Source organism: Lynx rufus, unplaced genomic scaffold (genome assembly GCF_022079265.1).
Source record: "Lynx rufus isolate CCGP_SWC_20201006 ecotype Redwood Valley unplaced genomic scaffold, mLynRuf1.p SCAF_20, whole genome shotgun sequence".
Lineage (NCBI taxonomy): Eukaryota > Metazoa > Chordata > Mammalia > Carnivora > Felidae > Lynx > Lynx rufus.
This window is the reverse complement of record NW_025814835.1, coordinates 737,296-760,015: the sequence shown is the minus strand read 5'-3', so window position 1 is coordinate 760,015 and position 22,720 is coordinate 737,296. Positions and strand designations below refer to the sequence as shown.

Here is a 22,720-nt window from a genome sequence, read left to right as displayed (position 1 = left end):
TCATTTCAGCGCATCCTGACACGGGGCCCCAGCGCCACGCCCGCTCCTCCCTTTTCGGAAGCCGGGTGCCCGCCCTTGCCACCAGGCCGCGCAGGGGCGGTTCCTGGGGAAGCCTGATGGCAACGTGACGTCCCCCGCGCCAGCCGCTGACAACCAGGCTCTGCCGCGTTTCCAAGTCTGTGCGTCAAATCGCAGCCCCTGTGCAGAACGGGACACCCAGCCGTGCCCCAGGGCAGGACCTGCTCCGGGTCAGCCGTGTCCCTGACTGTAGGAAGGAGCCGCCCGGTGCACCCGCCTCCGGGAGGCGCCTCCTTCCCAGGCACGGGCCGGGACTGGAGGGTGGGAAGGGACTTCAGCAGTCACGTGGGCTCTGCCGGCGTCCGTGTCTCCCGAGCGCCCACGTTAGTACCCGTGGCCTCCTGGGCCAGCCTTGCCCCGGCTGTAGTCCTGGCCCTGGGAGGCCGGCGTGCGGCCGTCAGAGGGTCCGGCAGCGCGAGGCCCCCGAGTCCTGGGCAAGGTGGGAGGCGTCGGAAGGGCCTGCGTGAGACTTGCCTTCCCAGGGGGCGCAGGAAGGCTGGCCCTCTTCCAGTGTTGCCTCTGAGAACCCAGAGGATTCTGCCCTGAGGGTCCCTCCTTCAGACTGGGCTCCCGGCCAAACGGGTTTGCTGACCCTGGTTTTCTGTTCTGTTTTCCTGTGTGACCCCTCTGTCTGCTCTCCCTGCCCTGTGCTGTGCCCGGTGGCCCGTCTGCAGGGAACCTGTCTGTTCCCAGCTGCCCTGCAGGGGCCCAAGGAGCAACCTGGGGGCCATCGCTGACCTCTGAGCCAGGGGTCAAAGAATTAAGCTCTGTTTACCAAGCTCCCGAAATAACTGTCTGATAGCATCTAGCCCACCACACAGGAGGCCGGGTCTGCGTGAATAATTAATAGGTCACTGAGACGAGAAGCCTTGGGAAGTCTCGCGAGGCCGTAAACGGCACTTTAGACTTGTATCTGGTGTTGTCGGTTCCAGGCTCCCGGTCGGTCGGTGACGGGTGGTCGGTGACCGGTGGCTGGCATCAGTCCTGCCCGGTGATGCCGGAATCGGCCCTGGAGCCGAGGGCGGGGGTCTCGAGGGACCCGGGGACCACCCTGGCCTCAGGCTCAGGCAGGCTGCCCCGGGTGCATCGGGGCTGAGCTGTGCCCCAGCAAGTGCGTGGCAAGTGTCCCTGTAATGTGAGGCCTCTGAGGCCTGCAGCCCAGGGACAGACACACTGGGGAAGAGCCCGCGTTCTCCCGTCCTGGAGGCTGGGCTGGCCAAGTCTCGCTGCTGGTGTCTCACCCGCCTGAATGGTGGGGCTGCAGAGCTGTGGTGTGAGAAACCTGGGCGTGAGCGGGCGGGTGGAGAGAGGCTTGCCCGGGCCCACGGCACGGTCTTTCACCCAGACGTGCACCCGTCGTCTCCTACCTGGCTTGTCACGGCAGGTGTCACTTCTACTGTCCAGACAGGGCTGCTAACCTGGAAAGCCAGGATTTCCACAAAAGGCAGAGAAATAGATGTTACCGGAATAAACTAGTACTTGATGACAAACTTTCATAGGCCCGGCTGGGTGGGAGCGTCGGCATCCACGGAACAGCCCCTCCCACGGAGCCCTCACGCAGTGGGGATTCAAATGCAGTTCTGACCCCAACCCAATGTCAGCCGGCCCCGCAGTCCAGTCTGGCCGACTTGGAGGGGGCGTGGACTCACGTTCCCGGGGCCGCCCATACCCTTGCAGCGTGCCCAGGCAGGCGTCCAGGGGGGCGTCCAGGCAGGTGGTCTGCTGAGTACACACAATTCTGTAGGTGCCGCCCTGTCCTGGTCAGGCAGGGGGGCCATCTAGCCCCCAACACGGGTGGGTCCACAATGGTTGTACCTGCCCAGCACCCCTGAAATGTGTTACCAGCTTTTATGACGACGAGGGCTCGTCCCTCTTAAGAAAGCCAGAGACGTCCGCTGGGACCGTGGAGAGAGGTGCCCCAGTGCCTTGTGTCACTGTAGTAGTGCCATTCAGGTGGCCAGTCTGTTGTCATCTCAGTTTGGGGGGGGGGGGTCCTTGGAATATTGTTGCCACCTGCCGGTGTGCAGAGAAGGCAGACGGACTCAGGCGGGCTCCTGGACGCCCGTTTGAGTTTGGTGGTTCCGCCAAGCTGATGGAAGTGTGGTTTTGGTTTCCGTGCCGCCCAGACATCCCCCTGGGAGTAAAGTCCGTGAGTAGCGTTGTAGTGGAAGCCGCCAGAAATCTTGATTCAGCGCTTGAGCGTTCTCGTTGCAGGCTGTGGAAACTGGAAAAGAGTGTTCTCAGGCGGTTTTCTGAAAGGCCCTCTGAGGGCAGAGCAGCGTGCGGGACTCTTCCACGCAGAGATGCGTGCCTGTGCCTCAGAAACGTGACATCAGGCGCATGCGTGATGGGGGGGGAGGGTGTGATGGGGGGGCGCCAGGCAATTTAACTGGCGACAGTGGTGAAGAATTATAAAAGGTTTATTTTGAGAGAGAGAGTGAGAGAGAGAGAGGGCGAGCAGGGGAGGGGCAGAGAGAGAGGGGGGAAGAGAGGATCCCGAGCAGGCTCCACACTGTCAGCACAGAGCCTGATCGGGGCTTGAACTCACGAACCGTGAGATCATGACCTGGGCGCAAATCAAGTCAGATGCTCAACTGACTGAGCCACCCAGATGCCCCAACAAATTACCGTCTTTAATAAACATGTCAAAATTGGGAAATCCACATCCCAGCTGTGCCTCCCCATGGCGGCCAAGTGACAGGCGCCTGGTGCCCGCGGGTGGGGCTGCGCCTGGCGGGGGGGGGGGGTCCCTGCTCCGTGTGCTCTGAGGTCCGGCTTCGTTCCCACTGGCTGGCCCTTGGCCTGTGGTGCCTGGCGGGGCTGGTCTTCGGCCTGTGAGCGAGGCTCTACCCCGGGTGTTGTCCCCCAGGGGCCCCACCAGTGCAGGGCGACACAGGGAGAGGCGGACGTGCTGAGACCTACAGCGCAGACCCCCGTTGCGGGCCGCAGGTAGCTCAGGACTCAGTGCTCCTGCATGCCAAGGAGGCGGGTGGCCAGTGACCGACTGTCCAGATGCTTGGGTTTTTGTCTGTTGCCCTGTGGTTTTAAAGTCTGTCCCGTGTTTGAGAGCAGTCTGTGGACTGGAGAACGCTTCCTTCCTGAGCTGTTGTTCCGTGACTGTCCCTGAGCGTCGGCCGCGTGTCCCGGGCTGGCAGCCGCGGTCCCGCCGAGCCGGGCTGCCCCCAGTCCCTCTCCCTGCTCCGGGAGAACACGGGGCTCTGCTCCGCGTCAGCACAGATGACGCTCGGCCCAGCTGCGGCCTGAGAGCGCCGAGGTGGGACCCGCAATCGCTCCCTGACCGGCCTCGCGGGCGGTGTCCCCTCAGCAGCACTGGGTGCAGGGAGGAGGGCTGCGGGCAGCGGGCTGTGCAGCACCTCCATCAGCCGATGTGCTGGGGCCCTGCCCTCTCTGTCCTTTGGGTCACTGACGGCAAACACCGAGGGCCTGGCCGGGGGGTGAGTGGCCTCTGCGGGGGGCGGGGGCCACCCCGTGGGGCCGGGAGGTCCTGAGGGGGTCCCAGACACCCTCTCCTCCAGGGGCAGGCCACCAGTGGGCAGGTCCGTGAGTTCATGGGAGCCCGTGCCTGTGTAGACGCCACACCTACCACACCGCTGGATGGGCCCTTCTTTGAAGACGGACGTTTCCAGAAGTTTTCTCCACCATGGCCAGGTTCCTGGGGGTGCTCTGGGTTCTGGAGTCACTGAAGTTATGTTTGCTGCTGTAGTTTAACATTTCCAAATGGTTTCTGAGGCTCTTACGCGCTCTGTTTCTAGATCATTTTTCCCTCAGCAGAAAGTTGGGTCTTCTCGGCATGTTTTTAATTAGAAACACTAAATGTAGTGTTTCCGTGCAAAACGTTCTTTGATCCAGAAGTAATGTAATTTCTCTTCTCTGGATGCTTCCACGCGTGTCTGTGTGAATCCCGCCCGCCGGCTCCGTGGGTGACGTCTCTGGGTCACTTCAGAGCCGTCCCATCTGTAGGGTCAGCCCGCAGGGGTCGGGGCTCGGTGGCCTCGGCTGCCCTGCTCCCGTGAGGGACGACGCGCCTGTGTGTGGTGGGCTAGCGGGCGGCAGGTGCCCACACGGCCACAGAGCTGCCGCCCAAGCCTCCCTTCCCTCCCTCTGGCCTCTGCCTGCCCGCGCTCGGCTCAGCCGGAACCAGCCTGGAGACCGTGTGTTCCACTCGGCGCTCACACACAACCACTGTGCCCTGTAGCCGTACAAAGCCCCGGGGATTCTGCGCGTCTCCCTGCCCTTGGCCGGAAGCTCCTCCTCTGTCACTTGCTGGATGGGAACCACTCGGAAGGAAGGCTCACGGTGACAGCATGCCGGAAAGTGGCGTCCCGGGAAACACGGCCTGCGGACTAGGACCTTATCTCTCTCGGCGTCTGGACGTGTCCTTGAATTAGGGACACGCACCAACCGTGCCCGCGGACTGGCGGGGGTCCCGGTGCCGGGTGAGCCCCTGCGCTGACCTCGTCGGACCCACGTGTGTGAGCCCTTCTCCCCCGTCATCAGTGGGGGCAGGTCTGAGGTCTCGATGGGGAAGGAGATGAGCCCCGTGGCGAGAGGCGGAGAGAGGGACGTGGCGCCCCTGACCCCCTCGAACGACAGGCTAGCTTTGCCAGGGCCCGAGAACAGTGCACAGCTGCTCTTGAAGCCCCGGGGGTCGTGCGTTCAGGTAGCTTCGCAGGCTGGGCGGCCTTGAGGCCGAGTCCCGAGCGAAGATGGGACCTATGTTTCTTACAGTCACGTCTGGAAACCGAGTCAGCCAAGGCCTCACAACTGCGGAGCCCCAGGACGCTGCCCACCTTTTCCTCTCAAAGCCCCTCCCTCCTGGAGACCACGTCCTGACCCTGGGACGCAGCGGGGTAGCCGGGGGACGCGTGACTCCAGCCCTGCCTGGCGCCTGCCCCGTGCGGCACCTCACTGGTGGGACGGGATGTGCTGGCAGGTGTTCCAGACCCTGCCTTCGCCCTGCGTGCGCGTCCAGCGAGTGCCCCAGGCCCCGGGAGAGGGACAGCCGAGCAATTTCATCCACGTCTCATCCAAGATGCACACCCACGCTGACGTGAAGTAAAGTGTAGGGGGTTTTGAGTGAACAGTGGCCATTCAAGGCCTTGAAAAATGTAAAATCTGTTGTAAAATGTAACCGTCCCATTAACGGCAGTGAGTATGAGCCACAGAGGCAGCGACTGTCCCCGTGCTGCCCACGAGCGGTGGCCAGTGGTCCTGGGCGGGCACGGTCTCTGGGTGTCGTGTGTCCTGAATACTTAGACGATGGACTCGTTAACCACAGCCCTTGGCTTGTTTATTTTGCGCTTTTTCAGAAAGGTAGAAAAATTCCATACACCCAACGTGGGGAACCCTAGAAATGAGCTTTTTCCTGAAAGGAACCTCGTGCAGCCCCTCAGAGCCGTTTTGTTGCTAGAACCGTGTGTGACCGTCAGCTTTGAAAACCACGGCCGGAGGGCTTCGTGGGCTGGCGGCGAGCACCTCTAGATCTGGCTTACGCGGCAAACCTCGTGCGAGTCAAGGGAGTCCCTCGCGGGAGGAATTCCGAGAACTTACGTAACACTGTGCGGTGGAAACCCAGAAGGTTTGCTGGGTGTAGTGCACACGCAGACACACGCATGCACGCGTGTGTACGCTCACGGGCCTGTGTGCATGCACAGGTGGATGTGCCCGAGCGTGTGCACGTGTGTGAGCCCGTGCGTACTTCATGTGTGTGCACGCGGTGCGCGCGTGCGTGTGTGTAGGGAGTGGGCCCCCCCCCAGCTCGCGCCCATCACCAGGTCTGTGGTCCGTTACCTCCAGACTGGAGCCCACGTCGCGTGAGTCCGTGCCCAGATCCGGAGGTGCCCCGGGCACCCGGGGAAGGTGCTGGGAAGACGCCAAGGCTGCAGAGCCCGGAGCCGCTCACGGCTCTGTCCGCCGGCCTCTGAGCCGCGCTCCCCGCCGTGGATGTTCTTTGCTCCGATTACCGGTTCTTCAGATGTGGCCCCAGGACGGTGTGCGCAGCCTCACGTGGCACCATTCGCTGGTGTCCCATCTCCTGCCTCCCGTGGAGTCTGCTGGCCACACCCCACACCCACCCCAGACCCCGCAGCCAGGCCCTCCGGCACGGTCACCCTGGGCACGGCGGCGAGGAAAGGGGACAGAGACAGACGGAGGCCAAAGCCCCCGGGGGGCCCTGGGGCCCGGGGACAGCTGGGCGGGCTGCCGTGGTCCGTCAGAGGTTCTGCTCCTGCCTGAGCGCCCCCCCTCCGTTCCATCCTCTGTCCCCCTCTGATGGCACAGCTGCTTCTGTGAAGACGTTAGACTCACACATAATTGATTTTCCGGTGAGAGCCACAATCCTCTCTCTTCTGTCTCCCTCGGACGTGTGCCAGGACCCACTTTTGTCTGTGACTCTAGGTCCTTCTGGACCTAGGTGCGGCCAGCCAAGGGGCCGGCACTTTCCAATCTTCGGAGAGAAGGGAGGGCCCGCGTCTGGGACACACGGTGCAGCCACTCCTGGCCCTGCCTGGCTGGTCACACCTGCTAATCACTTCCCTGGCCCCCTGCAGACAGGGACAGATGGACCCAAGAGCGTATGGACACAGCCACAGGTGACGGACATCTGACCCCACGACCTCGGGCGTTTCTGCCCTCCGAGAAGCTGGGCCTCGCGGCGACGAGGTGCCGTGTGCCCCCCCCGCTCAGGGCCACTGCGGGCAGCGGCTCTGAGAGACCCGGTGCGGTACACGGTCCTCATGGTAACCGAGTCTCCCTTGGCCCTTCCCGAGAAGGCAGTGTGGTGCCGACGTTAACAACATCAGAAAACAGCCTGTTTTAGCTGCTTTCCTTGTGTCCCTGAGCTTTTTTCCAGGAGAGACTACAAGTCTTACGTTACGTGGTTAAAACGGGTCAATTTTATGCCGTGGAAAACGTGGCCTCAGGAAAGCCGTTGAAAATGACTTGTGGCGTTGCCTGCGGGAAGTCTGCCTGGATTTCCTGCAGGTGTTTGGGGGCTGTGAGGGAGGGTGGGGCCTGCACCTGGGCCGTCACCTCGTCCTGCCCCACCCGCTTCTCCACGGGACAGCCACCCTCTCTACCCACACCCGGCACACCTGCTCATGCCTCCCCACAAGCACGCGTCTGCACATGCTCACACCGTCTTGCGAGACACGTGCTTCTGCGTGCGTATACTCGTGCACGCACAACACCGCCAGCCTCTTGAGGTCCGTACTGTCTTTATCTGGCGGCTTTATCCCAGGCATCGTGGTGAGGCAGGGAGGCTGCGGTCCCTCGCACACTTACTTTTCAGCAGAGGCACAGCTCAGAGACAGCTCTGCCCGCTGTTTTTAGCAGCTGCCTGGAGGCCTGGCCGAGAGAGGTGGGGCCGGCTGCTGGGAGAGAACAGGCCTGTGTGGACCCGTCACGTGTGCTCAGTCGGGGCTTCCGCCAACCTCGGCCCCACGTGTTACGCGGTGGTTCCGTTCTCATTCGTGGTTTTCTCGTTTCCCGCTCCCCTTAACGCGGCCTCCGGGAGTGGGGGGTCGGCGTCTGACGGCACCGGCCGTTTGTGTGCCGTGGTGGTCACAGATGTGAGTTGGCGTGACGGCCGATCCCCAGGCCCCGCCGTGGTCGGTGTAGCGCCGTCCCCTCCCGTGTCCAGTGATGGTGCCGGCGAGCAGACACGTGGGATTTTCCTTCCCGTTATTTGGCAGGAATTTGTGTGGATGTATGTAGGACACCCTTGTGGCGTGGGGGGGGAGCAGCGCGGGTGCAGGCCGTGAGGATTCGGGATCCGGTGTGACAGCCGCGCTCACGCCCCGCGGGCTCACAGGGTAGCATGGTGGCCAGAAGGGTGGGGGGTAACAAGTGAATCCCGTTTGGGGGCCGGGTCTCTCTCTCCACACGGCTCCTCTTTGGGGCGTCGTGTGAAGGTTCGGATCTAACACCCAGATGGACGTAAATTTCCCTTCGGACGGATGGTTCTTCGCGAGCGGCTCGCTCGGCCCCACCTGCCCGAGCGCGAGTGGCAGCGCGAGAGGACTTGCCCCACTTGTCACCCGCCTGTCACTGCCCCACAAGTGCTGAGGTAGCACAGGAGCTAAAAACAAACACGCACGTGTAGAAAACTTAGCGGCTCTCATACCTTGAAAACGGAATAATGCGTTTTGTTTAGTTTAGTTGAAGCAAAGAGAGGCCATTGTTATGACAGGTGATTTTATAAATAGCGTTTTACAGATACTAAAACGTGCCGGAGGCAGAAAACCCATGCAGCGGAGCACGTGAAGTATTTAAATTACTTTCTTAAAATGAACTTCGTGTTTTAAATAATAGATGTTTATCTCCCAAGCTAAACCTTAAGTATTCCCATTTTCACTGAAGTAGCATGTTTTTAAAAGGGGAAGTTATGCCCACAGTCCGCTGCGCCCGCGTGCAATCAGCAGTGCCAGCGTGGGTCCCGGGGGGCTCTAACCTGTCATTTCCAAACGCCTGAGTGCCACCGGGCCCTCCGCACGCCACCGACCTGCCTCAGCCGCACGAGAGACCGTTTCGGCCAAAGACTCGTTTAGGTCTTGTTGCGTTAGACGTCACAGAACGGAACACCGAGGGGCAAAATTTGCCCCTTAATCAGCCTCTGATGTTACTTTTATGTTTTCTGTTACAAAAACATAGATTCGAGTCCAGCACGGAGTAGGGCTTTCTCATTAAAGCTCACGAAATCGGCCGAGGCCCGAAGGCGCCCTCCCCACAAGGAGGCGAGAACTTCGGTGGCCGCGGCTGCTGCCGTCCCGACCCAGCGGCGCTCCTCTGGGGACGCTCGTGCGTGCACACAGGAAGAGCTCTTCAGTTCAGAGAGGAGAGGCGTCTCTGCGGGATTAAGCCGCATCAGGCACCCGTGGATCGGGACGGAAGCGCGATGATTTTACATGAAAAAGCTGCTTTGGTGATGACCACGTCCACAGACGCGTGGGACCCTGTCGAGGCAGAAAAGGATGCGTGTGTCCCTGCCGCCGGCCGGCAACGAACCTTCCCAGCCAAGCACAGCGCTCCAGAGTATGTGGGAGAGCCCTGGTGCGAGTGTGTGTGTGTGCGTGGGCACGTGACTGTGTGTCTGGGCGCACCCTCCTGCACTGAGCGCCTCTGTCTCCAGGACGTCCCACAGGTGGTGGCCAGCGTCTCTCGCACGGAAGTTGTGACGTCACGTGGACGGGGCAGCCTGGCCCTCCACGCGCTGGCGGCCTTGACCACGCGGTCTCCTTCCTCCTGGCCCTCAGCATGCTGGCGGGGGGCGCGTGCGCCTCCCGAGCCGTCCTCATTGGAGGACCCTCTTCCGAGAACCCCGAGCTTGCAAGCACCGTGCCGTAATTAAGTGCAGTGACAGTCGCTTAACGAGCCTTCTTCTATCAGCATGGTTCCGGTCGATGGTTCACTGCTGATTTCAACTACTGTCTGCTCCTCAGGGTTAACAGATTCACAGGGTTGGATCCCATTTTTAATCTTAAACTTGACGTTCCGAGTGCTTGTGTTGGAGATCCCGGGTCCGTTGAGGGTGACGGCGTTCGCGTCCCTAGAACAGGTCTCGCGACGCCCTGGGTGGAGCTGTTGACCTGCTCCTGACAGACAGCAGGACGTCTGGCGCTCGGCCGTCTGCTCGTTCCCAAGCCGTTGGGCGTCCCAGGGGTGGCACAGCCCGTCACCCCGCGTGGAGGACGATCTACTTTGCACAGGGACACCTGCAGCCTCCAGCGGATGAAGCCTTTGCTCAGACTGCTGCCCGAAGCCGGGGAAGCGGCCTTTGTACCTTCTCGTGGCAGCTGACGAGTGTGCACCACTCGCGGGTGCCTCCGATTCCAGACAGAGCGGTGACGGGTGCAGACAGGAGCGAGCCCTTAGCCCAGGGCCTTTGATCGTCCGATGCTGTCTTGCTGGCCAGTGCCTGGTCCACCGAAGAGTCCGTGAAAATTACAACAGGCAGCCGCCTGCATCGCCCCAGAGGCCGCGGCTGCGCCTGGAGAGCCGCGGAGACCAACGTGAAAGACGCACACACGGTCGGCAGGAGCCAGCATGGGGACTGCGGGAGGTTCTGAAGGCCTCCTTCCCTGCTGGACGCCCCGTCCCCTGTGGAAGCTCTGTCCCCTTCTGGACACCCCATTCTCCTCTGGACACCACCTCCCCCGCTGGACGCCCCCTCCCCCTCTGGACACCCCTCTGGACGTCCCGTTCCCCTGTGGACACCCCCTCCCCTCCGGGCACCCCCTCCCCCCTCTGGACACCCCGTCCCCCTCTCGACGCCCGGGGACACTCCCAGGGACACTCTCCATCTGTTGGTCGGTGTTCGCTGCCTGTGCCTGGTCCCTGAGGGCACCTCTTCTGTCCCCATCATCAGGGCCTGTGCTGCTGGGCAGGTCCTCGGGGTGGGTGAGGTGACCTCATGGTGGACGTGTCACGGGACAGAGGTGGAGCCTGGGCAGTGCCGCGGGTGCCCTCAGGCCCGCCCTGCCCACGCCCCCTCCGCATGCGCCTTGTCTGCCCTGACCAGGTGCTCTGGCACACTCACCGGGCGTGCGGCTCTCACGTCGTGCCCCGTGGGCGGGACGGCGAGGACGTGTGTCTGTCCTTCCGGGAGCTTCTCGGAGAACCGGCGGCCCTGGCCCCCCTGCACATTTGGAAGGACTGGTGGCATTTCCGTGCACCGGTCACTCGCGTCCGCGGAGCAGTCGGGACAGGTTGTTCAAGATGCAGGACCCCAGCCTGCAGGCTGCGGGGCCTGAATTCCTCGGGAAAGGCCTCGCCCCGGGTGTCCGGTGGCACCAGCCACACACGGTCCTTACAACAGATGCTGGGCGGAGTGTAGATGGTGCTCACAAGCTGCCAGGGAGGAGGGTGCCGGCACGCGGGAGCGACTTAGCACTCAGCACCCAGCATTCCGTTGTCTGTCACGGAGCGGAGGGGGCGGGGGCGCGGAACGACTTAGCACTCAGCACCCGGCGTTCCCATCGTCTGTCACGGAGCGGAGGGGGCGGGGGCGCGGAACGACTTAGCACTCAGCACCCGGCGTTCCCATCGTCTGTCACGGAGCGGAGGGGGCGGGGGCGCGGAACGACTTAGCACTCGGCACCCGGCGTTCCCATCGTCTGTCACGGAGCGGAGGGGGCGGGGGCGCGGAACGACTTAGCACTCGGCACCCGGCGTTCCCATCGTCTGTCACGGAGCGGAGGGGGCGGGGGCGCGGAACGACTTAGCACTCGGCACCCGGCGTTCCCATCGTCTGTCACGGAGCGGAGGGGGCGGGGGCGCGGAACGACTTAGCACTCGGCACCCGGCGTTCCCATCGTCTGTCACGGAGCGGAGGGGGCGGGGGCGCGGAACGACTTAGCACTCGGCACCCGGCGTTCCCATCGTCTGTCACGGAGCGGAGGGGGCGGGGGCGCGGAACGACTTAGCACTCGGCACCCGGCGTTCCCATCGTCTGTCACGGAGCGGAGGGGGCGGGGGCGCGGAACGACTTAGCACTCGGCACCCGGCGTTCCCATCGTCTGTCACGGAGCGGAGGGGGCGGGGGCGCGGAACGACTTAGCACTCAGCACCCGGCGTTCCCATCGTCTGTCACGGAGTGGAGGGGGCGGGGGCGTGGAACGACTTAGCACCGAGCACCTGTTGCACAGTTTCCGTTTGAATCAGCCTTTGCTTATAAAAATCTAACCGGTTCTGAGCAGTCTGCGTGCAGGGTGCTTGACGGGGGACCTTGTTCTGTCGCCAGCTACACGGCTACTTGGAGAACGAGCCGCTCACGCTACAGCTGTTCATCGGGACCGCTGACGACCGCCTGCTGAGACCCCACGCCTTCTACCAGGTGCATCGGATCACGGGCAAGACCGTGTCCACCACCAGTCACGAGGCCATCCTGTCCAACACCAAAGTCCTGGAGATCCCGCTGCTGCCGGAGAACAACATGAGAGCCATGTGAGCTGCGCCCGCGGGGCTGGGGTGCTGGGGGCCGGCTCGGGGGTGTGGCCTGCGTGCCCTTCCCTCCTCTGCATCTCTGCCCTCGGCTTAACACCTGGGCAGACCCCAGACATTTGTGGCGGTGGATTTGCTCCGGGGCGCCGGGCGCCGTGGGCCTTGCGCTTGGACGGTTCGGTCCCCCGCTGTCAGCGTGCCCTCGTGCCTGATTCTCCTCCTGAGCGCGACGCCCGTTCATTCCTGAACACGGCCACCACCAAGGTGCACGGGCCAAGGGGCAAAGTCAGTCCCGCTCGCTAGTTCCGAGGGACTGACCCGTAAACTGAGGACCGACCTCCTGCGGGAGTAGGGCCTCCGTTCACAGCCTCCCGTCCTCCTCCTGCCCGCACGTGCCTCCTAGGGTCTCGCGCAGACGGTGGGCCTCTCGAGGGCAGGGTGGGACGCCCTGGGCCTTGCCCCAGGGACTGAAAGACGGTCTGACCCTCGTTTCTGGCAGCGTGGACTGCGCCGGGATCCTGAAGCTCAGAAACTCGGACATCGAGCTGCGCAAAGGGGAGACAGACATCGGGAGAAAGAACACCAGGGTGAGGCTGGTCTTCCGGGTCCACATCCCGCAGCCCAACGGCCGGACGCTGTCCCTGCAAGTGGCCTCGAACCCCATCGAGTGCTGTGAGTAGCGGAGCTGGCCCCGTGCCACACGCCCTCCCGTCTGTGACCTCGCACAGACTTTTCCCGTCAAGTGTGTCCATACCGACGTGCAGCCGCTCTGCTCCCCGCCTCTCGTGGGTCGTCCCCCGAGGCCCTGACCTCGCTGGCGTTCAGGTTCACGGGCTCCGCCCACCCTGCTCCTCACACCCGCGGGGATCACAGAGAGGAGAGTTTGTCCTGAACCCCTGAGATGGGTGCTCTCGCCCCATTCGAGCAAATCCCTAGGTTTTCAGAAACCTGAGCGGTGGGGTTGGGGCGTCTGGTCCACTGGGCTGAGCAGACCTGTTTCTCGGCCCTTGTATGACAAGCCCATCTTCCCCGGCAGCTCCTGGCTTTCCCTCGTCTTGTCTTCCAGCCTTGGGCCTGAGTCCTCTGCTCCTGCGGGGGCTCGGCCGCGGCAAGGGGTCAGGGTCCTCCGGCAGATGGGGTCGTTGGTGGACGCCCCACGAACGCCTGTCCTCAGCACGGCTTCTTTCCTGGGCCTGGGGGTGGGTCACCAGGAAGCATTCTGTAGGCCTGCCACGCCCACCGGCCGCTGCCGGAACGTCACCTTTCCAGGGCCCCTCTTCTCTCACCCGGTCGTGGCTGTCTCAGGACACTCACCCGTGTCCCTGGCTCACCTGCCCGCCCGTCTCGGTGGGGGTGTCTGGGCTTGGTTCCCTCACCTCAGCCCCCGGGGACCCCGTCCCCCTGATGGCTGTCTCATGACCCCTGTGTGGAGCCCCACGGACACCTGTCCCCACGCCTTGGCGTGGCCTGTGGGTTAGCTGCAGGCGGCTCCACGTGTCTGAAGTGTGGCCTCCTCCCTCGGGCCCGCTGGTTGGGTGCGAGTGCATAGTGGCCAGGGAAGTGGCCACTATTTCTGCCCGGAACAGCCTCGGTGCCCCCCCCCCCCCGCCCCACGTCCTGTGCTTTCCAGACGGCCTGACTCCTCACGCTCAACGCCTTGCTGCCTGGCCTTGTCCCAGCAGACCCCCGCCTCTCTTGTCCGCCACTCCTGGCTGTGACAGGGCCTCCACCGCGAGACCCCACCCCTCAGTTCACGCTGGGCCCGCGCTCCCACGGCGCCCAGGGTGGGGTCTCGTGGTGGCTCCCAGCTTCCAAAGCCCACACCCCGTTCGCACCATGACAGGGTGTCCCGAGGGGGGGTTCCTTACCCGGGGCGGTGTGTCCTATCCAAGCAGAGGCCGGGGTCACCCTGGGGGGCCGGCACGTTCACCGCACGGAGGCGCGCACTCAGACTGCAGGTGTGTGCACGCACCACTGAAGTCGCGATCTTTGCGCACACACGAGCTGATGCGCCTTCGCCCCTGTGTGCGCGTCATCACGCGGACCTGCCCTGGAGCAGCCGCCGTGAGGGCGACCAGCTGTCGCGTGCGGTCGCCCTGTGCTCCGAGTGCGTGACGTCCCCCCCCCCACCAAACCCCGAGGAGCCCGCGGGAAGGGCCCGTTCCTGACCAGCCGGCTGACCCTGGGGCGCCCTCCCGGGGCTGTGGCACGAGGTGGGGCCGGGGCTCCAGCTCATTCCCCCTCTTGTGACCCCGCGCAGCCCAGCGGTCGGCCCAGGAGCTGCCCCTCGTGGAGAAGCAGAGCGCGGCCAGCTGCCCCGTCCTCGGCGGGAAGAAGATGGTCCTGTCCGGCCATAACTTTCTGCAAGACTCCAAGGTCATTTTCGTGGAGAAAGCACCAGGTATCTCCTCTGTAACAGACTGTCCGCGTGTTTCCCGCTTTTGCCGCCGGGGTGGGGGGTGGCTCCCGGGGGCGGAGCGGGGCCGCCCTGGGGTCTCCACGCCGCACAGCAGGAGCAGATCACCGAGCTCTGGGTCAAGGCCTGTCCTTAACGTGGCCCGCATCAGCGGGTGTGGGGCCGCCCCCTGCTCCCTGGCCGTGGCGGGCCCTTGGCCTGGCCCGGGCACACGTCTGCTTCCTGGCTTTGGGTGGCTGCTGCTCAGGCCGTCTCGGGAGGCGCTGTTCTGCCCCGCGTAGATGATGGCTTCTCGCGTCAGCATCACCGCCTTGGGAGGTGAACATCCTGATGCTCAGTGGCCGCAGCGGCCGTGGGACCCGCACTTGGCTCGGCGGCCTCCCCACACCCCCGTGGCGTCCTTCAGGCCCCAGAGATGCAGAGGCAGGTGCTGCTGTGGGCTCCCAGCCGTGGTGTGGTGTGGTGTGTGTGTGTGTGTGTGTGTCTGTGTGTGTTGAGACTGCTGGGTGGCAGGTGTAGTCCTCCGCGTGCAGAGCGGAGCCCAGGTGTGCGGCAGGGCGGATGCAGGTGTGTGCACGCCCGCCCCGCCCCAGGAGAGGCCTCTGGGCACTCATGAGAGTAAAGCAAGGCGGGGGGGGGGGGGCAGGTGACAGTGCGTGTGGCCGGTCCCTCCGGAAGCTCTGGGCAGCTGTGGTTTGGAGGCCGGTCCCCACTGAGCTGGCCAGGCAAGTGCCCCCGACGGTGTTGCCACCGCTGGGCTGCAGGGGGTCGCGCCCCCGCTCAGAGTTTTCCAGAGAGCACGGCTGCAGGACCCACGCTGATGCCGGAAGCCACAGCGGTGCCCCGCGTCCACAATGGGGTCTTGATTTTGCGCAGGAGGCTTAAGTGCCTCCATCAAAACGGGCCGGCGGGTCCTGTGTGCTCAGCTTGTGCCCGTGTAATCACGCACGTGATTGGAAAATGTTGTGAATTATGGAGAAAATCGGACCAAATGTGGTGATGATGAGGAGAATTTGCATGGCTGGACACTGTTTTTCGGCGGAGGCTAATTTTGAAACGATTTAACCTTTTGAGCTTAAACACACGAACGAGTACGTGTGGGGGAGGGTCGCCAGGCGCTGTGCTGCGACTTGGCCTGAGTCACTGCTTTTCCGGCTGCTGCACAAGTCCACGCGGCTTTCTTCCTCCTTCCTGAACAGTCGTCACCTTGGCGCCACGGCAGGACCTTCGGGCGCCTCCTGGGTGCTCCCCGCCTGGTGGGCACCGCGTGGCTTCTTTGGCGGGGCGGGATTCACCGCCCGGCCGTCCTGATCGGCCCCCGCGTGCGTGTCCACTCCGGGGCCTCGCGTGCCACGTGGAGGCTGGCTGCGTGGGGCCCTCCCCCTCCCCCTCCCGTGGCAGCCGGCGAGACGTGGGTGTGGGTGGTGACGTGGTCACAGCCTGCGGCCACCACCAGCAGGTGTAAACACCGTGCTTTCACGTCTGGACGCTGTCGTTGGCTGCGTGTTCGTATTTAAGAAGACGCGTGTTCGCACGTGTATGTGAAAGTCACGTTTTCAAAAGAGAACGTTCTTTCGCCTTTGACTCCAGGCACAGGTGGCCCTCGTGCCACTCCTAACGCATCCCGACGCCCTCTGCAGCCGTAACTGGGCTTTTCTTAGTTGATTTTTTGGAGGTACCGCTAAAGCCAATTTAGGTTAGGGCCGAGCTGTTCTCTAGGCTTCCGACGAGGTCACTGCCCTGTTGTGAAGTTCAGTCCCTAAACCACCAAGGCCGGAATGTGAGCGGAGAGACCTTGTTGTGGGAGTCCTGAACGCGGGCACTGTTCTCGCAGCCGCTGGGGCGTCTCCGGGGCGCCCCCAGCCCCCGCACCAGCAACCCAGACCTTTCCGAGGGTTTCACGGGGCAGTTCCTGCCTGGAGGGCCAGCCACGGCGGCTACGCCTCCATGAGAGGAGGGGGTTGGAGAAGGGTCCCGTGGCACCTGTGGCGAGAGCAGCAGTCCGTGCACGGGCGCCAGGCGTCCCGGTAGGTGGCTCTGGGCCTCCGGTGGGCGTCAGCGGGTCCCTCGGGGCAGCCCAGGCAGGATGAGGGGCTGCAGGGACATCAGGATGTCACACGGGACGTGACAGCACAGAGCTCTGGCCGCGTACGTGACGTGACGGTGCTTTCCAGAAGAGCCCTGTAGTTTTGGGGGGGGGGGCCTTTACTGTGTTTTGCAAAAGGCCCCGGGGTTAGAGGAGCCTTTCCTTTGAGGACTGGGGTCAGTGGCCGTGGCTCGCACGTGAGACGGTGCTGCTGAGCGTGTGAAAACCCGAACGCACTTACCCAGCGGGGCCGAGCGTCCAGCGCTGGACGGCTGCATCGAGGGCTTGCCTGCGGACGTCGTGGACATCCCCGCGCGGGAGTGACACACTGACCGGCCCTCACCCCACCCCTGGCAGTGAAGATCTCTGGAGCTGCCCTCAGCGGTGTGGATCGAGCATGTATTTGAACACGCGTGTGAACGTTTTTTGTTTTTTTTTTTTAATTTTTTTTTTCAACGTTTTTTTATTCTATTTTCGGGACAGAGAGAGACAGAGCATGAACGGGGGAGGGGCAGAGAGAGAGGGAGACACAGAATCGGAAGCAGGCTCCAGGCTCCGAGCCATCAGCCCAGAGCCCGACGCGGGGCTCGAACTCCCGGACCGCGAGATCGTGACCTGGCTGAAGTCGGACGCTTGACCGACTGCGCCACCCAGGCGCCCCGACGCGTGTGAACGTTTGAATCAGCCCAGAGGACCCTCACGCGTTCCACACGTGTGAAGACATCGCGTGGAACGTGCACTCGCTCTGCTCTGGAGGCAGGGCTGAGGTGCCAAAGCCGAACGTGTCACTGGTTTGGATGTGCCAGGTCACGTCCCTGACACCGGGGCTGCAGGTGGCTCCGAGCGGGCTCCTGCCTGTTCCGCGGTGATTCCTGAAAACCGCAAACAGAGCCCGTTTCGGCTTCTTGGCCGCACGGCAGACCTCACCCAGACTTAGAGGCTTCAAGAACAAGCCCTTCCTTTGCTGGCAGCTGCGTGGACTGGACTCAGCCCGTGGCCGCTCCCGTGGCCCCCGTGAGCTGGCAGGTCGGCTGTGTTCTGTCTGCACGGTCTCGGGGCCCCGCCTGGCGTCCTTAGCTGCTGCCACGCCCACACGTGGGGCCTCTGAGGCGTAAACGTGGAAGCCAGTTCATCGGGCCGCGGTGTGAGCACCCTTCAACGCTGGATCGCTCCCTCGAAACCTCTTCGTGGGGCGCTCAGACGCCCCCCCCCCCACAAGGCCCCAAGCCCCAGGTGGCTCTGCTGTTCTCTCCCGTCAGCGGCTCCTCCTGGCCTGAGCCGCCGGCCAGTGGGTGCTCTGGGAGGCGGCACACGTCCCACACCTGCTCCCGGGTGGGGGATGGGCAGAGGGGCTCTTGATGGGTGCGCCCGGTGGACCGGACGGTCCTTGGGGGCAGCAGCGGCCCCCACGCCCCTTCTGGGCCCGCCCGGCAGTGGGCAGGGAAGGCGCTCAGCGGGCGGTGAGCCTGAATCCCCGGGCCCCGCCCCCGGCTGCACCTGCACACGCCCCTTTGTGATCCTCACCAACCTGCTTCTGCACGCCCCTAATCCTGGTGCTGTTGTGAACAAAGTGCTTTCGGGGGTCCGGGTTCAAGGTGAAAAGGCTTGTGGGAGGGAGGGGGCTGCGGGGTCAGCACACCTCCCTCCCACGGGTTGGAAGTGTGCCCGTTTGCTCCAGAAGTAGGAAAACGGCCACTTTGCTGTAAGAGGCTTCTTTGGGTGCATCCTGGGGGGCTGAGTGTGGAGGGGGAAGTGTGGGCCCCTGGCCCGTGGGCTCCCTGAGCTGTCCGTCCTGGGCCTGTGTGTGTGTGCGTGTGGCACGGCTCACTCCTCACCTGTGCCTCCCGGACGCTCTCAGACCATCGGCACAGACGATTTCGTGTTCACGGGCGAGGCTTCAGGCCGTGGCCCAGAGCAGCGGAAATCTCACCTCCCAGCAGAGGGGCTGTGGGGGCCTTAGGTGATGTTTCTTTTTAAGTATGCACCCGGTCGCAGCACAGGCCTGGACTCCAGCGGCCAGTTTAGGAGTGGTGTGTGCAGGGTGCCTGTGTCAGGGCGTGTGTGAGCAGGTGTGCGTGTGTCAGCGTGAGTGAGCAGGTGTGTGTCAGGGTGTGTGTGTCAGCGTGTGAGTGAGCAAGTGTGCGTCGGGGTATGTGTGTGTGAGTTGTGTGTGTCTGTGCGTGAGCCCGTGTGTGTCAGAACGTGTGTGAGTGAGCCCGTGTGTGTGGGTGTATGTGAGGTGTGTGTGTCAGTGTGTGAGAGCCCGTGTGTGTCAAGGTGTGTGTGTGAGCAGGTGTGTGTGTGTCAGCGTGTGTGAGCGAGCAGGTGTGTGTCAGGGTGTGTGTGAGCAGGTGTGTGTGTCAGTGTGTGAGCCCATGTGTGTCAGAACGTGTGAGTGAGCCCGTGTGTGTGGGTGTATGTGAGGTGTGTGTGTCAGTGTGTGAGAGCCCGTGTGTGTCAGGGTGTGTGTGTGAGCAGGTATGTGTGTGTCAGCGTGTGTGAGCGAGGTGTGTGTCAGGGCATGTGTGTGAGCAGGTGTGTGTGTGTCAGCATGTGTGAGTGAGCAGGTGTGTGTCAGGGTGTGTGAGTGAGCAACTGTACGTTGGGGTGTGTGTGTGTCAGTGTGTGTGAGCCCGTGTGTGTCAGAGCATGTGTCAGTGAGCAGGTGTGTGTTTCAGTGTGTGTGAGCCCGTGTGTGTCAGAATGTGAGTGAGCCCGTGTGTGTCAGGGCATGTGTGTGAGCAGGTGTGCGTGTGTCAGCGTGTGTGAGTGAGCAGGTGCGTGTGTGAGCAGGCGTGTGTGTCAGTGTGTGTGAGCCCGTGTGTGTCATAACGTGTGTGAGTGAGCCCATGTGTGTCAGGGCATGTGTGTGAGCAGGTATGCGTGTGTTAGGGTGTGTGTGAGTTCACGTATGGGGTCCGTGGGTGTGGGTGTGAGAGGGGGCCGTGTGTATGTGACGAGCCTCCTGTTGTCCTGGGGTGTGTCCGCCCCCCCCCCCCGAACCGCACAGCGTGGCAGTGACAGTGTCGGGAGCCCCGGGTGCCCACCGCTGGGCAGAGCCTGCAGGGTCGTGTTCCGCTCCCTCTGGTGGTGGCGGCCACGCCTCCTCCTCTGCCCTGCGCTGTGGCCACGGCTGCGGGGCTTCTGGTCCCACTAGCTTGGTGTGTTGGTTCTGAAGCGTTTCCGGAAATTTCCCAGGTACGGATGCCTCCAGCCGGCAGTGCGGCTCGCATGCCCGCAGGCCATGACTTGGCGAGAAAGAAAAGGGTCTCCTGGCGTGGACGTGGGAGGGACGGGAGGACGGCCGTCCACACGGACAGCCACTGCCACCTTGCTCCCCTGTGTCAGCGTGCCGAGGGGGTGATGTCAGGCAAGTGTTCTCGGGCAGCCTCTGCGGTGAGAGTCCTGCGGGCCTGGGGGCCCACGCGGGCACCGGCGTCCCCGCACGGCGTCACCTGTGACTGTTCCCAGGGCTGGTGGTTCTGGAAGGCGCCCGTCTCCGCGGAGCAGAAGGAAAGCGGCAGACCGGAGGGAGCGCCGTGCCACGAAGGGTCTTTCCTTACGCTGCGGCCTTGGACTTGAACGCTGGCCCCGCGGTTACACGGAGACGTTTTGAGTGGTCTCGGGAGGAGCCCAGCCGGAGAGGAAAGTCAGCTGGGAGCGTGGCCGGTGCCACAGGGCAGCCGGTCCCACACTCACCCTTCTGGCTCAGCTTCCCTCTGCTGATGTCCCGGGAGGCGACCTGGTGCCCGTGGGGAGACACGGCTGCAGCCCAGCCCGGCGGGCCTTCCGTTCCCCCGCAGGGCTGTCCTGTGGGGTCCCGCCATGGTCTCTGGGGTCCACACCCCAGGGACAGGGGCGGCCAGTGGAGGCTCGGCGTGACCTCTGTGCCTTCCCCAGTCCTTCCTGGGGCCTGGTGACCCCAGCGCTGGAGGGCCTGTCCGCAGGCCCCCACGGGGCTCCCCAAGCCAGACCAGAGGCCTTGCGTCCCTGCCGTGAGAAGGTCGTCACTGAAACTTCTTTTCTCTGGGCTGGTGACCAGTCTTTCCCTGAGGTCTGTGCCAAACCACGCCCAGCCCCCCACCTCCGATTCGGCACCTCGGGGACATCCAGGACGTGGGCACACGTCCCTCTGAAGCGGGGAGGGAGGCAACTGGAGGCACCTGGGGGGGTGGCAGCTTCCCACCTCAGTCTTGGTGGGAAGGGGAAGGGCACGGGAGGGGGCAGGTGTCGAGAGTGCGAAGCTGGACGGAGGGGGACCGGCTGCCTCTGCTTCCTCCGAAGGCCGCCTCGGAGCATGCCGCACGCAGCCCTTGCACGACTCCTGTCTTGCGTTCGCTTTGTTGAGATACAGCTCACAGAGCACGCAGCTCAGCCACTTAAAGTTCAGTGGCTTTTGGTGTGTTCAGAGCCAGGCAGCCATCCTGCTAATTCCAGAAATTCCCCAAAGAGACTTTACCTGTTAGCCATTAACCCCGTTCTCCCCAGCCTGGCCGATTCAGAGCTGACTTCCGTCCCCGTGGCTCTGCCTGCCCCGGACGCCGCCCTGGAAGGACAGGGCCCTGCTGTGCGCAGCTCCTCGCGCCCACAAAGAGCGCGCATCAGGACTCTGTCCCCTTTAAGGCTGGGTGGCTTCCTGTCTTGTGGATGGGTGGCGCGCTTAGCCTCCTGCAGTGGCCGGACTCTGGGGTCGTGCCCACCTCTTGGCTCGTGTGCTCCAGTGACCGCCTGTGCACGCGTGGGCCCCCTTCCTGGGGCACGCACCCAGGAATCCCACGTTCAGCCACGTGAGGAAATCCCAGGCTGAGCCCCAGGCCGATGGGTGATTTCCTTCTCACTCTGGAGTCTTCTGCAGGAAGCAGGCTGGTCGGAGCAGCTCTGGGGGCGCCCCAGGGTGTGAGGCCTGGAGGGGTTTGGGGGGCCTGGGGGGGATGAAGACAAGCTGTGTGGGGACCCTCCCGCTGACCGGAATAACCCCGGAGCCCCCCGCCCTGGCCGGCCCCGACTGCTCCGGGGTCAGGGTGCCGTCTCCCCCGTGGCGCCCACGGGAGTGCAGAGGGACCTCCTGTTTGCACCCCGCTCGCTGCCTTTCCTGCCAGCCGGCAGCCCGGGGACAGGGTGCTGCGGTGCTGGTCCGCGCCTGTCTGGGCTGAGCCCGCTCCCAGAGCCGGCAGCCAGGCACGGAGGGGACCGTGTGCGCGGCCAAGGGCCCCAGGGAACGAGGTCCCGCCACTCAGGCACGGGGTCCTTCCGACGGGGGCTCCGTGCTGTTTCCATTCCGGCCATCGGCCAACGCTGTGACTCGGTCGAAAGCCAGTCACGGGCGTCTGCGCCTCCTGCGTGCCGGGGACTCGAGTGTGCCTCCGGAAAGCAGCCGCTGCTCCCGCGGAGGCCGGGGACCTCCACGTGTGGCCCCGTCCTCCCCGAGCCGCCCCGGGAGGTGTGTGACTAAGAGCCGTGCTGTGGAAGCCTCGGGGCGGGTGTGGTGGGGAAGCCTTTCCGATGACTCACGCGGCAGGGAGTTCCCTAATGGTTTGGAACATTTTTCCTTCTGGGCTTGCGCACAGTTTCCCCGCTGAGGCCCGCGGAGCTCTTGAAGCTCTTGATAAGGCCGCAGCTCCGAAGCGGTGTGGGGCCCGCCTACCCCGTGCAGGCTGAGGCTGTGCTCAGCCAAGGAGGACGCCCCGAGGCCGGAAGGCAGGGCCCCACGCCCCCAGCTCGGGGGGGGGGGGGGCACCGGCGACGGGGTCCTGCTGGCACCCTGCCCCCGGGAACCTGTCCGTGACGATCAGCCACGCTGAGCGGCCGCGAAGGTGCCATCCTGATACACAAGCGGACGGCCGCTCGTTTAGGGCCCTTAGTGGAAACAGAGGGACCACGACGTGCTTGTCCCCGTGGGCTGTGATTCAGACAGACACGAAGACTCAGGGAAAACGGCCAGAGCCCTGGGCCTTTGAGACCGCTGGTTCCCGCCCTGTGGGGTCTCCAGAAGCCCGGCTTTAACCAGCGTGTCCGGATGGGCCTATACTCTGTTAGTGCGTGACTCTCGGGATCAGTGTCTGGGAAAGCTGACACGCGGCGTGCACGGTGGACCGTGTGGCTCGCCGACCCCGGGCAGCCGCTCTGACGGGGGGACCCTGCCCCTAGGCCCAGGAGGGGCTGGAGGGGCCGGAGGAGGCCTC

The 22,720-nt window shown here is 63.9% G+C and overlaps 1 protein-coding gene across 8 annotated transcripts in view; it reads left to right on the top strand.

Annotated features, from left to right (window-relative positions):
• NFATC1 (nuclear factor of activated T cells 1) overlaps positions 1 to 22,720 on the top strand; it is a 106,956-nt gene that overhangs the window by 32,747 nt on the left and 51,489 nt on the right. For all 8 annotated transcript variants that reach the window (XR_006963267.1, XM_047086146.1, XM_047086149.1 and 5 more), the window contains exons 4-6: positions 11,837 to 12,039; positions 12,536 to 12,708; positions 14,297 to 14,437. Coding sequence is in view for 7 of the 8 variants with exons in the window: in XM_047086146.1 (XP_046942102.1) it covers positions 11,837 to 12,039; positions 12,536 to 12,708; positions 14,297 to 14,437 (517 nt within the window). In the remaining variant the exon portion in view is untranslated. The remainder of the gene's footprint in view (positions 1 to 11,836; positions 12,040 to 12,535; positions 12,709 to 14,296; positions 14,438 to 22,720) is intronic.